The following is a 15374-nucleotide window of genomic DNA, read 5'->3' as shown; positions in this document are numbered from 1 at the left end:
AAGATATCTAGCTATCTTTCTATCTGTCTGTCTTTGTTCTATTATCCCCGTCTGCATCCCTTCAATTATCCATTCTTTTTCTGCTCTGATTCACTCATCCTTTCTAAATTGATACATCCCTCCTTCTTTACTCCCTATTATGCTTTCTTCCATTCCTTTTTCCCCCTCTGCACGCCCCATCCTCCTCTGCCCTCCACCCCTTCGCTCCTCCCCTCATCCACACTGCTCTTCTCACCACATCCGTCCCTCTCCACTGAAAGGGCTGTAATTAGCCTCCTACAGGCAGGCACCAATTTCTCCTCTCCCTCTTCCTTCCTTTTCTTCTCCCTTTTCCCTATTTTCACACTCTCTCCTTCTCTTGTCAAATAATCATTGAAAAACTAGCATGTGTCTGACACCGTCGCCCAGGCAACGATGGATGGGAGGAGTAGGGGGGGAGGAGGTGGTCGTCTCGGTGTGTGAAAGAGTGTGAGAGACAGACAGCCCACTGTGCCAGGGGAAGACAAACACACATGCGTGTGCATGCACCCAGACACACACACGCACACACACACACACACATACAGGTGAAAGTATTATTATTGAGCAAGTAGCAGCTTCATCTCATGTGTGAAAAAATAAATGAAGAGAAAAAAAATAGGTTCAACATAGGTTGTAAAACAAACACTCACCCACAATATTTCACACACACACACACACACACACACACACACACATAAACAGACGACTGCGCATACGGAGCTCTGAGGTCAGTTAACAGGTGTGACAGCTGCTCACCACAGAATCTGATAAATAGTAAAACACACACACGCACACACACACACACACAAAGTAATGGAGCCTCAATCATTTATAGAGCCAAATGTATAATTTAATAAAGGCTATGAAAGATTTAGAGCACAGAACACACAATTCTGGAGAAGAGCAAGGCAAATCAGACTGGGCTGCTGTAACGCAGTTGTTTAGAGCGCTCAGAATTGCTCAAAAGGTCGAAGGTGACCGTAAATGATAATAGAAAGGGGGTAAAAGGGGGTTTATTATAAGGGTGCACACCACAAGGTGCACCATCTGTGATTTTCTCTGAATGGTCCTTCAGCAACAATTCCATCTCTATTTATCAGAATTCCAAGAATTCTGGGTCACTAGTTAGCATTTTTAGCATTTTCAGTTATAGCATGCTAGTTATTTGTATATTGGAGAGGAGAATTTAACAACTCATGCAAGCTCAACCAAATCTTTCTTTTTTTTACTGACATTCTAAATATAAACCTTAATAAGGTTTTCAAGAGCTCTAACACACCCTACTTTATCAGAGTGGATTTAATGCAGAAGAGAGCTACAATAAGATGTCTGTTAACGTCATTTCAGGACCACATCCACACACTAAATGTGCAGATTGACTATCCATATATATTCATTCATATATATATACATCACTGTGTGCTCATTAAAGTAGATTTTGCTCATGCTAAAAGATTTTAGACCAGTCCTGCAGATCTCATGAAGACTCTGTTAGTGTCCAGATGCCTGTAGACACACACACACACACACACACACACACAGGAAGGAAGCAAACAGTGTGTGTGTGTGTTTCCTAAGCTCCTGCATTAGTGATGAACTGTTGTTACTCTGCTCGCCCAACACTGTACCAGTCTAACACAGCAGCAGGATCACAACAGATGCATTATTCACTCATGCAGACACACACACACAGAGAGAATCAGGAGACAGAACCCCTATCACACCATCTCTCCTTCTCCATTCATCTCTCCCCTCTCCGTTCTCTCACCGTCCCTCTGATACACCGTTTTTTTTTTTTGTCTCACTTTCTCTTCCACTTCCCTTTCCTTTTTATCCCTACATCATTAATCTTGTACGGGAAGAGAGCTGGAGGGAAGCCAGCGCCTTTAAATGTACTTGGTTCTTCAGACGCTCTCTCTAACAGTCATCATAGCCTCTGAGCACGTCAGTGTCAGGGTTAAGCGGTGAGAACATCTGCTCGGAATACACTATCACCTGCCTGCTAAAAGGCTGCTCCAGACCTCCAGTGACCTCACGCTCACAGACCACACGGAGACTTTTACTGTAACGAACAAGACGGGTTTTTACAGTAGTGCTCATCAAAATGCATTTTGGTGAATTAGAGCCATTCACCCTAGAACACTGTTTATGGTCCCACCCCTAATATTGCATGCTAGAGTGATGCTTGGACAGTTGAAGGGTGAGCGTTGGTGTATCTCAGCCTGTTTGCGCGTTGGGATGTGACTGTGCGGTGAGCAGATCTGAGCTTCGTTCTGATTTGTCAGCTAGCGATCTGTGGGTTGGAGCTGCCCGTGCCTGTCCTCTCAAAAAAGAACCTTCGGTTCCTGGTTGGGTTTGGGGACGTCTGTACCCACGGAGCATCACCGGGCTACCGAGGCATTCGAACCAACAAATCTATGGGGCTGAGTGGAGCTGATCATCCTTCTCCTCTCCGCTAAGGGCAGGGTTGCAGTGAAGGGAAGGTAACTTCACCCCTATTACTAAACACCAGTGAAATGAGCTGACTGTTAAATAACACACACACACACACACACACACACGGCTGCCTCAGAGCAAATGACAGACATCAGAGGAGAAGGGGAAAGTGATCCTTCTGTCTCTAATCTGCACACATTCACAGCATGAGCTGCCTCTTGGTGCACACGGCCACACACACTCTTGCTCGGAAATGGCACAGGGCAAGCAAATGTGTGTGTGTGTGTGTGGTTGTGTGTGTGTGTGTGTGTGTGTGTGAACTACTTCACCCAGACGAAGCATCAACCCCATCCGATTAAATTCCTAACAGCCTTCTGAGTGCCCTATTAAACACACAGCATTTCCACAAATCCTTCCTTTACTAGACCAGTCTGTTTCCCTTTCACCGCCCCTGCCCTCCCCTTAACCTCTTCCCCACCCCCCCTTAACCCCCTCCACACCCCTCCCTCCTCCACCCGGAGCCACAGCGGAAAGCCAGCCGTCTTACCAGGCACATAATAAAGCGGAGGCTTCAGTCCAAACATGCTTCCAGAGGCGGGCTTGGGAGCTGCGCTCAGCCAGGCGGAGGTGGGTCTGGGTCTCGTGAGAGAGCCACCAGATGGGGCGAGAAAAGCGGGGTGGGGGACCGTGGCGCGATCAGGAGGCGACAGGGGGGCCCTGGTTCTTCCGGCCCGGGAGGGTTGGAGAAGGAGGGGGTAAAAGGGGGGTGGGGGTGGGGGTGCTGCTTGTCAAATGAGTTCCTGGGACGTCAGCAAGCCAGAGGTCAGGACTCCCATTCCCATCCACGCCGCTGTTCCGGAGAGATCAGAGGTGGCGGACCGAGGCGCACGGGGTCGAAGGCAAGCGGCGAAGACGGGCGCCTGTCCTCCCTCATCCTAACATCCTGGCCGGCAGAGGCGTCTGCTGAAAAGAGCGCCGGCGTCCCTCGCTCTCCTGCATTCCTCCGGCGCTTATCCTCTTTCAGTGGCTCCACTGCTGACTGCACTGTTGAGCAGAGAGGAGGAGCACAGAATAAACTCCCCTGAAAGAGAGAGAGAAAGAGAGAGAGAGAGAGCGAGAGAGGGAGGGAGGTTCGAGGCGGTCGAGAGAGATGGATAGAGTGAGAAGGAGAGAGAGAGAGAGAGAGATGAGACGGGATCTGAAGATGTCTGCCCTAAGATCAATTTTCATGCGCGAGTCATTATCTGTAAATTGGACTCCTGCCTGAGCGACAGCTGATTTGTCACCCCTAATGAAATAGAGAGAGACCAGCAGAGCGATGGGGCATCTGTTCACCACACACACACGCACACACACACACACACACCATTACAAGCGCATGCACACACATAGAATGGAGCATGGAGGCTTGCACGCACACACATACACACATATGCATGATAACTCACATGACTCCTACCACCACAGAAGGGTCTCCTGGACCATGTGCTGCTGAGCTCAGACCGGGAGTGAGAAAGCGAGAATGACAGAGAGAGAGAGAGAGAGAGAGAGGCTCTGTGGTGAGAAAACAAAACTGATGAGCTCTTCTGAACCATGAATTTGAACTCCTGCTTTCTGTTTCGCAGACTTTCGCTCGGTTCATTTGTCACCAAGGAATTGTGTGTTTGTGCGCACCTCTTTTTCTTCATTCACTTCGTTAACATGCAATAAGCCAGAGAACCATTAATTGTCAGAAAAGAAGAAAAGAAAAGAACCAAACAGAAACTTTACCATCATACCCCAGAGACTGAGATGGTTTTCCAAGATCTAACAAACACCCTCTGTCTCTGAGTCAGAGCTGCTACACAGCAAGAGGAAGAGAATAAATATCCAATTGCCACCATGGTTGTCAAATACCTGCTATCAGTCCCACACACTACACACGCACAAATGTGCAAAAGATCTGGGTGTGTGTGTGTGTGTGAAAAAGAGGGAAGTGATGGATGACAAGAGAAAGATAAGTGAGAGATGATAAGAGAGAAAGACTGCGAGCGGGCAGAGAGGGGCGGAGGGATGGAGAGAGGGATGGAGGGAGGGCTGTTGCGTGGAAGCCCAGTCCCAGAGCATCTGGCCAATTTATTTGACTGCTGACCCCTGTCTGGACTCCTGAGGTGTCTCTGTGCCTCTTATTACTCCACAACTCTTTAGCAGCTCATTACTTCACTCAGCCACCACTGCGTGTGTGTGTGTGTGTGTGTGTGTGTGTGTGTGTGTGTGTGCGCGCGAGCGTACGTGTGTGTGTGTACATGTGCTACACGAAGCGCAAGTCTCACTAATACAGAGGTGATATTTACAAGACTATTATCACCCATGCGTTTCACATAGTAAGATGTGCAAAATACATTTTCCACCTACTGACCTAAATGCCGGGAGAAAGAAAAAAAAAATACATCAAATGATATAGACACAGCTACTCTTTATAATTCAGAAACAAAATTCAATAAATGTTAACGGTGTTAATATACAAATCCCAGCATGCAAGTTTAGCTTATCAAGAGCTGTGCTTGCTGGGTCCTGTGTACAAGCTCCTCGCCAATCTGTGACACAAAATGAGTCTTTTGTCATGACCAGTAGCAGTAGAGGTCAAGAGATCACCAGCAAATGGCTTAGAACAACACTGGTGGCCGGTGCTGGTGACCAGCATGTTTCGTTGCGTTGGTCACCCAGCTGGAAACATATGGAATTTTGTTTGTGGTGCCTTTAAGGGTCAAACATGGGTCAAGATGGACAATTTGCAATTTTCTTGGGCTGGCATGCCATTACTGGTTAATAAAAGACTTTCATAAATGTTTTTCTGATTCGTACATTATGGATATATGTGGACAAGCCTGGTAAGCAAAAATAATTAATTATAAGAAACAGGAAAAAAATATGCTGTTTTGAAAAAAGCAGCAGCAGTAAAAGCAGACTTTGAAGTTCACAGACAGGGTGGCTTCAGCAGCCCTGAGGCCGAGGTCTCAGGGGTTGAGAAAGACATATGACCAAGCGTTCTGAACAGGAAAAGAGCAAGAGATACGATGTTTAGATAAGCCTGGACCTGAAAGCAGACTCGACAATGGCAATCTTTTGACACCGCTGCAACCCGGAGATGACTGCCGTAGGGCAAAGTTCACATCCTATGGCTGTGCAGAGCAGGGACCATTACAGTGACACCTCAGTGAGAGCAGGAAGTCCTGGATGACCCAGCACTTTCACCACTGGCCCTGTCCAGGAAAGGGCGTCTCTTCCTGTTTGCTTGCTTTCTTTAACGACTCCTCTGAAAATGGCTCTTTATGGTCGTGTCCTCCTGATTGACTTCATGCAGAAGGGACAGGGGCAGGATTAATGCCCTTGGTCAGATGGCATGATGATTTGTCTAATCCCCTCCCAGAATAGTCGGAATTTGCATTTGTGTAATTTTTAATCACTGCATGTCTACCAATAGATTCTACACAATGGTGTCCATGTTGAGGTTCCATAAGTGAATTATGTGATAATGTACATATTTCACAGCAAAACAGCCTAAATTACACTCAGGTTGAAAATAGTACAAATATTTGTACAGCATCTGCCATCTGTAGTTAAATGCATTATAATACATTAAACTATTATAATGAAACATGGAAAGAAGCATATATCTTTACATGGATCCTCCATATCCCCCAAATCCTTGATAAGGTCCAAACACTCTTTCGACAATTTAATCTATCTGAGGTCAGCATCAAATGACATTGATAATGATATACTTGCATCAGAACTGGATGCTCGCAGTACAATCAGCTGTGGTGTGAACCTGCTGCTGAACATGGATCGAAAACATCAGGCGCAACACACTACACATTACAACTGTCATGCTCTAATCAGTGCCAGACCTTCCGGGTTCAAACGATAAGCTTTATCTTGTCTATCACATGTTCAAGTGTTACTTCATGTGCACACACACACACGCACGCACACACACACAAACTGAGCATAGCTAGTGTTGCATCTGATGAGACTTGTGACTGGGGCTTTTGTCTTGATCACAGTAGAGTCCATTCAGTGAAGCACAGCAGCACAGATGGCAGAGTGGAAAGGGCAAGGACCCACAGCAGTGTGCGTATGTGTGTGTGCGCGTAGTGTATGTCTGTGTGTGATATAAAGAGAGTGAGATTTTCCCTTTGTATCTTTGGAGCCCATGTCTATTGATCTCCTGCACCCTGACCTGTCAGACTGGGTGGCCGGTGGTAGGGTGCATGGGGTGAGGTCAGGAGGACACAGCAGCAGCAATGACTTAATCCGGTCAGTTCGATAGTGATCAGCTGGTTCCCCACTGTCTTCACTGTGTTCAAAACAGGTTAAACATTTAAAGGGCACATGCCATTTTTTTGCTTATTGCTTGTTTCTAGAAAAAACTGAGTGTGAGTGTGTGTGTGTGTGTGTGTGTGTGTTTATGTGTGTGGGTGGGTGTGCTTGTGTTTAACCGCACATTATAACAGCATTCATATTTTGCAACACTGAACCACCATGTGACACATTCGTAGGTTTTTGCGGAAAAAGAGGACAAGAGATCAAATCTGAATAAATTTGCCGAGGTTAACAGATGACAGAGCTCCAGTTCTGTTACTGGTGGTCTGTTCATTTAACTGCTCCTGAGCTCCGACTCCCAGTCAGTCTAACTGCAGCCATTGTACTCCTCTGCTCACAAGCCGGTCGCTTTGTTCAGCCACAGAACAATGAGCGGCAGCGCTGATCTGATGAGCTTCTGCAATCGCTGACACCCAGCATCACTTCTCTCCTCCCTTCAATTAGCGTTTGGCTGCGGCTGCTGCTGCTGGACGGCACTGTGCCCTCAACACACACACCCTTGTGGGATTTTCTGACAATGGACATTTGTGTGCTTTGGATCCCTGTCTGTGTGTGGAAGCCTTCACATGAGTGCTAAGGGGTTGGTTTGGGCAATATGGTGATAACATGCTGTTATCGTGTGACCATTCGTGTTGTCTTCCAGTATTATATAACCAAAAAAGCTATTTGAATCACAATAAATTAACAAATCCTATAAAGATCATTTACTGTAAATGAATAACAACGAAAAAAAAGATAAATTAGAAGAACATTAAACATAATACGGTTAAATACAGATATGATAAATATGACATTTTGTGTGTAAAAACATGACCCATCAAATAGTTTTTTTATGAACATTTAATTTATAGTTTATGATACTTAAGAAAACATAATATTGATATTTAACTATGAGAAACAAATGCATAAATAAAAATTAATATAAATGAAAGGCCTAATCATTTAGCCCTGTGAGAAGGGTGCATTATGTGTCCTTTGGATGAATGCATGCTATTCTCTAGCTGTTCATTTGAGACCTGAGCCTTTCATTGAAAGAGACTCATGTTCCTCTGGACTCAGATACTGGAACGCTTCTGAGCATGGGCCTCTCATGATTCGGCTTTTTGACAGAAGTAACCTCCACACATGCATCATTCCAAACATGCATCATTCGTGTTTGTTTAGGAATGGACAGAGCAAGAGGACTCCCGCTGGGAATTGCATGAGAGCCGGTGGATTTTGAAAAAAATGAGTGTGGAATCACAGACTGGTTTGGAACATAGTGGACCAGTCCCCTGATGGCTTTTTAAAAAGACCGTCATGAATAATGTATCAAATTTAATGTAAGGTTGAAGACCCTAGAAGCAAAGGTTTACAGACATTGAGTGTGTGGTGTGTACCTGTAGATCCTGCTAGCTGATACAGCTGTCAGTAAAGGTTTTATTCATTGTCCAGGAAGGTTCCTGAGATATTGTGACACCCAAAGTACTTTATTACAAGGGGGTCCTGCTAGAGGTCATTACGGTCCTCTTAAGAGCCTTTTACCAACAGAAAAGGTTGGAAGTGAGAGATCAGAGAAGGTCATTGCCCTTTATATATGTGATGATGGTTTACATTTGAGCCCATGGCTTGTTATATACATTCTCATTGTACTCAACACAAACTGCAAAGCCTGTGCACAATGTCCTGGAAAGTGTGAAAAACCAGAGCTATTTAAAAACAGAGTACTTGCTATTTCCTGATAATGTCAAGCCTGCTCGAACGTTTGGACTGGTGCGCATGGCCCTGGCCCTGTCCCTGAGCGGGTCATTGGTAATAAATCGTGGAATTCAGTGCAGGGACTTTGCAGTTAAAGTACCATTGGTGACCACAGCTTGAGATCAGGGTGTCTGTTGTGGGTTATGAGAATGCCGTACCCCTTCTCCCCTCCCTTTTTCTCCCCTGTCACATTCTTTCTGTCTTACTGCACAGTGTCCTGACCACAGACTGACAGTGGAGGAAGTGCGGCACCACAGGAAACAGAGAGGTGTGCACAGATAAAGCAACATCTGCTGTTTAAGTGTGAGGCCTCTTCTCATCTGTCCTTCACAGAAATGCATGCACACACACACACACAAGCTCATATGCACAATGCAATGGAAGTGCTACAGGAAACGGCACCAACCGCACATGTAGGGCAGTGCAGAAAAGCTGTTTAGAGCAACAAAAGCATCAATTATGAAACACCTTAAAACCGTGCGCTTGCCGATGAACAACGGGAGGCGATCTGCCTCGGGACGCCTGGAAAAGGGAGAGGATTGAGATTAGCATTCACGCCTGTGAAGGAAACCCAGCATCGGATCTGTCAAAACGTTTGTTTTTCAAACAGACCAACAGAGACACACACACACGTTTCAGAAATGAGCTGTGTAATCTTCCCCTTCTCTTCGAACATCGACGAACACCAAAAGCGCACAAAAAGCTTCCTAAAGGGCCTAAAATACTGAAAGAACCCTTAGTGTGGGACATGAAAGAGCTCTAGCCCATTGTGGGCCGCCACTCGCTGAGGCTTGCGCGTGTGATCTTGCTCTAATGACAAAAAGCTTTGAAAGGAGAACACAGGGTGTTACATGGGTTAAGATCAGCACCTTCATCTCCGGCTCTGCATACACACCCAGGCTCATAAGTATAAAAGAAGCCACCTCATCATGCCAGTTTGAAAGGTGCACAGTTATAGTCTACGGGCCATCAGACACCCAGTACACCATTCGTAGTGGAAGTTACTGACCAAAGGACCATTGCTGAGCAGGTGTGACCATTCTCAACAGGGAGTGTGAAGCCTTCTCAGAATCAACAAAATGAACTTACTCTTTCTGACACTGATGAAATGCTAACTGTGAAATGCTGATGTTGTAATTTGGGCTGCTTTGATTGTTTAATCCCGTACTGGGGCATTGGTGGCCTAGCGGGTAAGGAAACTGGCCCGTAATCAGAAAAAAACTCCTGCAAGGTCATATATATATATATATATATATTTTTTTTATTTTATTTTATTTTTTTTTTTTTTTTTTTTTTTTTTTTTTTTATAAACAACAGATCTAAATTTCACTTCAGCTCCTGCCTGCTGCTCAGGAACCATTTTGAACTCTGAGTTCAGGTGAGCTTTGCTCTTTATCGGCTGGACTGGAGCCATTTGTATGTTCTCTGTGTAAACGGTGCACAGTAAACAAAGCCCAGGTGGTGCCCCAGATTGTGCTACTGCCTCTGGTGTGTGTGTGTGTGTGTGTGTGTGTGTGTGTGTTCAGTGTGCACTTTTGGCTTCAGTACAGAGCAAGGTCAGAAAAGACCTTTGTTAATTGGCCTATATTTTTCAACCTCCATTAAGACACTCAAGGCCCACGTTGGACAGTGCAAAAGCCCTTGGTGGAGCAGCGGTACTCCACCCAGAGCCACCGCGGCCAAGAGGAGCTCTGCTAATAAGACCCAATTACCGCTGCTTTGTCCCGGCTGTAGTCACCCGGGACGATGCACACTACCCGGCTTCTGAATAAACCTGCCAGCTCTGAGACGCTCCTGCTTATTCTCATGGTAAATGTCTCTTTGGCAACATAAATTGTTAGCGGAGCACTAATCTGCAGTGTGCAGTGTAAGTGTGTGAATGCACTTACCTCTCGGCAGGGTAATTGACTGTGCACATAATCCGCTCTGCAGCGCTCATGTTTGCAATTTTCTGTGCAAATGACGGGACTCTGGTTTTCTTTGCCCTCGCTCCCATTCATTATGTTATCAATGCATTTCAGGACATCTGGTTGACCGGGTGGAGCTGAATCTGTTTGCCTATTCTTTGGTCGCTGGCTTGTTCGCGCAAAGGGTCCCCGCTGAGGTGTTGAGCTGCACTGCATTGCAGCAGGGACAGTAGTCCCACCACCTTCCACCACCCGCTGCTCCACCTGCAAGGTCAACCAATGGTGCTCAGCTTTTGCACGAGAGCCCAGGATAATTATATCCAATAATTTTTTGATTGTTTTCCATATCCCTAACCCTTTTACTTATAAGTGAGACCGAATGAATCTCTGAACAACATAAAAGAAGTGTGTGCAGGTCATACTGTACCAGCATGAGTGAAGGTTGAAGATCATTGGAAGAACACGCGCTAAATGATCAGTTGTTCAATGAGACGTGTATTTAAAGAGCTTCAAACACCGTGTCCCATAAAGACATGGCCATGTGAAAAATGATGAAAACCTCAACTGAAACCTTTGAATGTAGAATAAAGTTTATTGCAAAGCAGTGGCAAAATGATCTTCCATGAGCAACGTTGTAACACCATGGGTACCCATGGTCCCAAATGTGATTAACAAAATCCCATATGTTGTCTTGATGACATTACTGCATGGAAAGTATGCTTGGGCAAGCCAGTGATTCCCACTCTTAGTCTTAGTGCTAATCAGGGTCACCAGAGCCAATCCTGGGTCACACACCCATACTGACAGACAATTTAGAGTTACCAATGCACCTGCTGGGACAGCAGGAGAAAGGTGGGAAACTGTGAGGCGATGCCGCCAACCTTTTGCCTCCATGTGGCCCTCAAACAGCACTAATGATGCTAATATAGTGGATGTGTCAATCCATTTGGCACAGCCAGGTACTGTGCTATGCATTATATGTATCCATTAGATGCGTCCACTCGATGAAGACAATCATCCAGACACACACACTCGTGCATAGAGATAAAGCAGATGCAGTCCCAGGTGAAAAAAAGAAAGCAGTGTGTCACCCGAGCTAGACAACATGAGCTAAATTGAATCAATCCATCTCAGAAATGGCTCTTGTCATCCTCTCAGTTTCTGTCTTTCCTTCCTGCTCTTCCAGTGAGTAGTCATCTGTGACAGGCATAAGGGCGTGGGCGGGAAGTAGGTGAGTAATCTCCACCAATCGCAGAGTTCCCCGGCGTTAAGCTAACTGGGCTGCCTGCCGCTGACACTAACGACTGCTTGATGAAGGTGATGAATGTGTTAATATCCAGCTCGCAAAGCAGGTCCTCGGGAGCGGGCTTAACATGCATGTCGTGCGTGAAAGGGGGCAAGCCGGTCCTGGCAGAGCTGTCCCCAGAGTCCCGCACACATATGAAGCCGTATATTAACAGGAAGGGGTCCAGGGGGCTTCCGTGTCTGACAAACAGGAGACGTCTATCCGCAGACGCCGAAGGACATTTTTTAAAAGCTGAAACCGGGCATGGCAATCGCTCTCGAATAAGACGATAAGTCATTAAGTACGTAATTAAGTAAGGAATACACAATGTGACAGGAAGATGTGACAGAAAGACAGGAAGGCAAAGCCACACGAGGAGAAAGGAAGAAGTGTGAGGCAGGGTGGGAAGCAGCGTGATTGATTTTCTGTCCCGTCTCCAGAACACACTGAGTGCGTCTCCACGGCGATGAGGCTTTAAAACACGTCCGGCTGTCTGGAGATTTACTGAGACAACCACCACCCCCCCTACCCCCGGTCTCTTTCTCTCCGAGTCCCCCAATTAGCCCGCGACATCACCCGTACACCCACTGGATCATGAGTGCATCCGCCGCGCCATCGATTGGGACGAGAGCAGGGGCGGAGCACGATGGATCGGGCCACGCGGCGTTAATATTCAGCTCTGCCTTCATTCCACTTGCAGCGCCCGGCATGGACCCGATGGTGTAAATACATCACCCGCTGAGCAGACGGCAGCAGATGACACTGTCCGTTCTCTGGCCAGCCCTGATAGATGGCGGCCGATTCTATCAATTGAACAGCCTTTGGCAGGGCGAGGCCGCGTTCTGTGCCATCGGCTTCTGTTGGACGTTAAACACAACAGCAGAGCTGAAAGGCGCCCTCGGTTTGTTGGTATTGTGTCGAGGAAACAGTGTAGGCAGATGCTTTCAGTGGACGGTCTCTCATACACACAGATGCATACGCTCGCACGCTGACAGCGTGAATAGCCTTGCCGCTTTTCAGGGTAAACCCAAGTGCTCTGAAGAGGGTCTTGTAAGACAGATGCTATAATGGGCCTTTGTACGAAAGATCGATATATTGACAGGAACAAAGTGTGGATGGCTCAGCTCCGCTCCACAGCATGGAGGATTTAGTCTGCAGCGTGTCGGCGGAGCAGTGAGAGATTTCAATCAAGCAGAACAAAAAGGCCTCGATCGCCCAAAACCCAATACGTGAACTGTGACCTCCACCCTGGATACCACCTCTAGATGCACCTGTAGTCTAATTTTATCTGCTAAAGGCACATTAGCATAAAGCAGACCAGATTATTTGTCCTCCTTTAAAGCTACAAACAGCACAGAGGTTCCTTGCTCCATCGCACCTCTATCAGCTCTAATTGGCTCGTAAGCAGTTTCAGTCAGGGGGACATAGCACAGAATCACCTCAGCCACAAACACTCATCACCCACCCGCAAAGAAGACCCTCGGCTGAATTGGGATCAGCTGCACGTGCCTCTTCTCAGAGGGGGAGATGAAGAGAGGCTGATTTCTTGGGCTGTTTCCCTCCACATCAGTTCCTCGCTCCCCTCCCAAATAACATAAAGACCTCAGAGCGAGGGAGAGACGCGGCAACTGTTAAAGAGATCTCAAGGACCCGTTTACAAAGACACAGTCTCCATAATGATTTCAGTGTCAGGCGTGTTGGAGCAATCCGCCTTAGATCAGACGGAACCTCATTTTAATTATCTTCTCTGGGTTCTTCAGGGACTGTGGGTATGATGGGGGCTTTTTCGATATTTGCATATGACAATGACGAAGTCTCTCAACCTGCCATAGGTGATACATCTGCAGTGTTACGAATAAAATGAAATCTTTGGGAACAACATACGTTGTCATTTTGCTCTAAAGTATTTGGGATAAAATCAAAATAATCAGGAATAATAAAATGTTTACCCTATTGTTTGACTTCGCCTTTTGCAAGAGATAAAGCATTTTTATATAGTCTGTGGTACATTATGGAATTTTATTAACTAAAAAAATTATAATGTACAGTTTTAAGTCTTCCTTTTAAAGGTGAGGTGACAAGCTATTCTAATGACATGTTATGCACAAAAGAAAGAACAAATTGGACATAAATGATTTTGTAGAAGACAACTCAGCATTTACAGAGTGTTCACCTGCTGTCTAATAATGGAGGGCAGAAGGTTGTGATGATTTTAGGGCAGGATTTACTAGCTAGCCACTGCTAGCTAGTTACCATGTTAACTATTTTAAAAATAACACTTTGACAGGCAGTTTTAAATTAAAAAATGGTAGAAATTGCATGTGATGGCCTGGTTCCACTTTCCTGCAACAATTTTGCTCCGGTGTGTAAGATTAAAGCTTCACAATTAGACAAGCTAAAGCCTAAACGGCGAACGTGCATGCATCATATATCACATCCTGGAGACGATTAGGAGCACAGATACACGAACACACATAGACTCACAGGATGCGCCACCCCACCACAGCCACCATCATTAAACACCATCCATCAATCTCCAACGTTCTCAGAGAAAAACAGTGTGTATTAACTGATATGAAGATGCCCTCCTCATCAATTCAGACTGCCGCCGCACTAAACGTTCAGTTTACATATAATGGAATTCTTTTACATGCCAAATGACAGTTCTTACAGTTCCTACCACGTTTAGAACATTCCTTTCCTGTTGGTGTAATCGTATCATCTATTATCATTTGTGCAAAAGACAGTAATAAATAGGTTTTTCTTAAAATGTTTTCTTAATTTCACTCACTCACACCTACAGTCAATTTAGAGTCAGTAGTCCACCTATTGTCCATGGCTGGATGAAACTGGAGAACCCAGAGGAAACCTGCACCAACACAGGGAGAGCTTGCAGGCTCCACCCACACAAGGTCCAAGCCGGGATCCAAACTCACAACCTTGGAGGTATGAGGTGCCACCATACGGTCCCAAATCCATTATATCAACATGGTTTGACGATTATGGTATGGAATGGTACGACACTGTATAGAAAGGCAGGAAACTGGAGGTATCTGGAACATCCTGGATTCTTCTCGAACCGCCACAGGCTGGATAAATCTCAATTAACCTGGACTGCTTACAACTTAATAACAATGCTGCTTACCGCAGAGAGCATGCCGAAACTCCCAGATAAAGAAATATCTGTTAGTGTCTAATTCTCCAGCAGCTGACGACTCATTTGTGATGTGTCGAAACCGTGTCATGCAGAAGAAAAGATGAACAGAAAAATAACCTGGATCACGGAGTGCGCCTTGCTAAGACGGATGTGAAGAATTTAAGCTGTAAGGAGCTCAGCATCTCTCTGTGGCCTAATCATTGGTGACATTGTCAACAACTGCTCGGTAATGGCGAATGCATGCGCAGTAATGTGCACAGAAATGGTCCAGGTACAGCACATCTTTATGATTCAGGCCAGCGATTGAACAGCACTCAGGATCGAAGACGGCGCCAGCCAGATCGAACGAGGCCGAATCAGAGCCGGGCGCACTGTCTGTCCACCAGAACCAATCCACGGCTAAGAGCCGGCTTTACAGGCGACACAGAGGGACGCAAAGAGCCTTATGCTTAATGGCAACCATGGC

At 46.0% G+C, this 15374-nt stretch overlaps 1 protein-coding gene across 3 annotated transcripts in view; it reads right to left on the bottom strand.

Moving 5' to 3' along the window:
• Positions 1–15008, bottom strand: part of LOC114767427 (genetic suppressor element 1-like) — a 48096-nt gene extending 33088 nt beyond the window's left edge. For 2 of the 3 annotated variants that reach the window (XM_028959220.1, XM_028959224.1), the window contains exons 1-2: positions 14897–15008; positions 3005–3538 (exon numbers count right to left, since the gene is read on the bottom strand). In XM_028959220.1, the coding sequence (XP_028815053.1) occupies positions 3005–3041 (37 nt within the window). In that variant the 5' untranslated portion in view covers positions 3042–3538; positions 14897–15008. The remainder of the gene's footprint in view (positions 1–3004; positions 3539–14896) is intronic. The other variant, XM_028959219.1, reaches the window with a different exon arrangement.
• Between the last annotated feature and the right edge of the window lie 366 nt (positions 15009–15374).

This window comes from Denticeps clupeoides, chromosome 17 (assembly GCF_900700375.1).
Source record: "Denticeps clupeoides chromosome 17, fDenClu1.1, whole genome shotgun sequence".
Lineage (NCBI taxonomy): Eukaryota > Metazoa > Chordata > Actinopteri > Clupeiformes > Denticipitidae > Denticeps > Denticeps clupeoides.
Note: the sequence above shows the minus strand (reverse complement) of the source record. Positions and strands in the feature narration are given on the sequence as shown.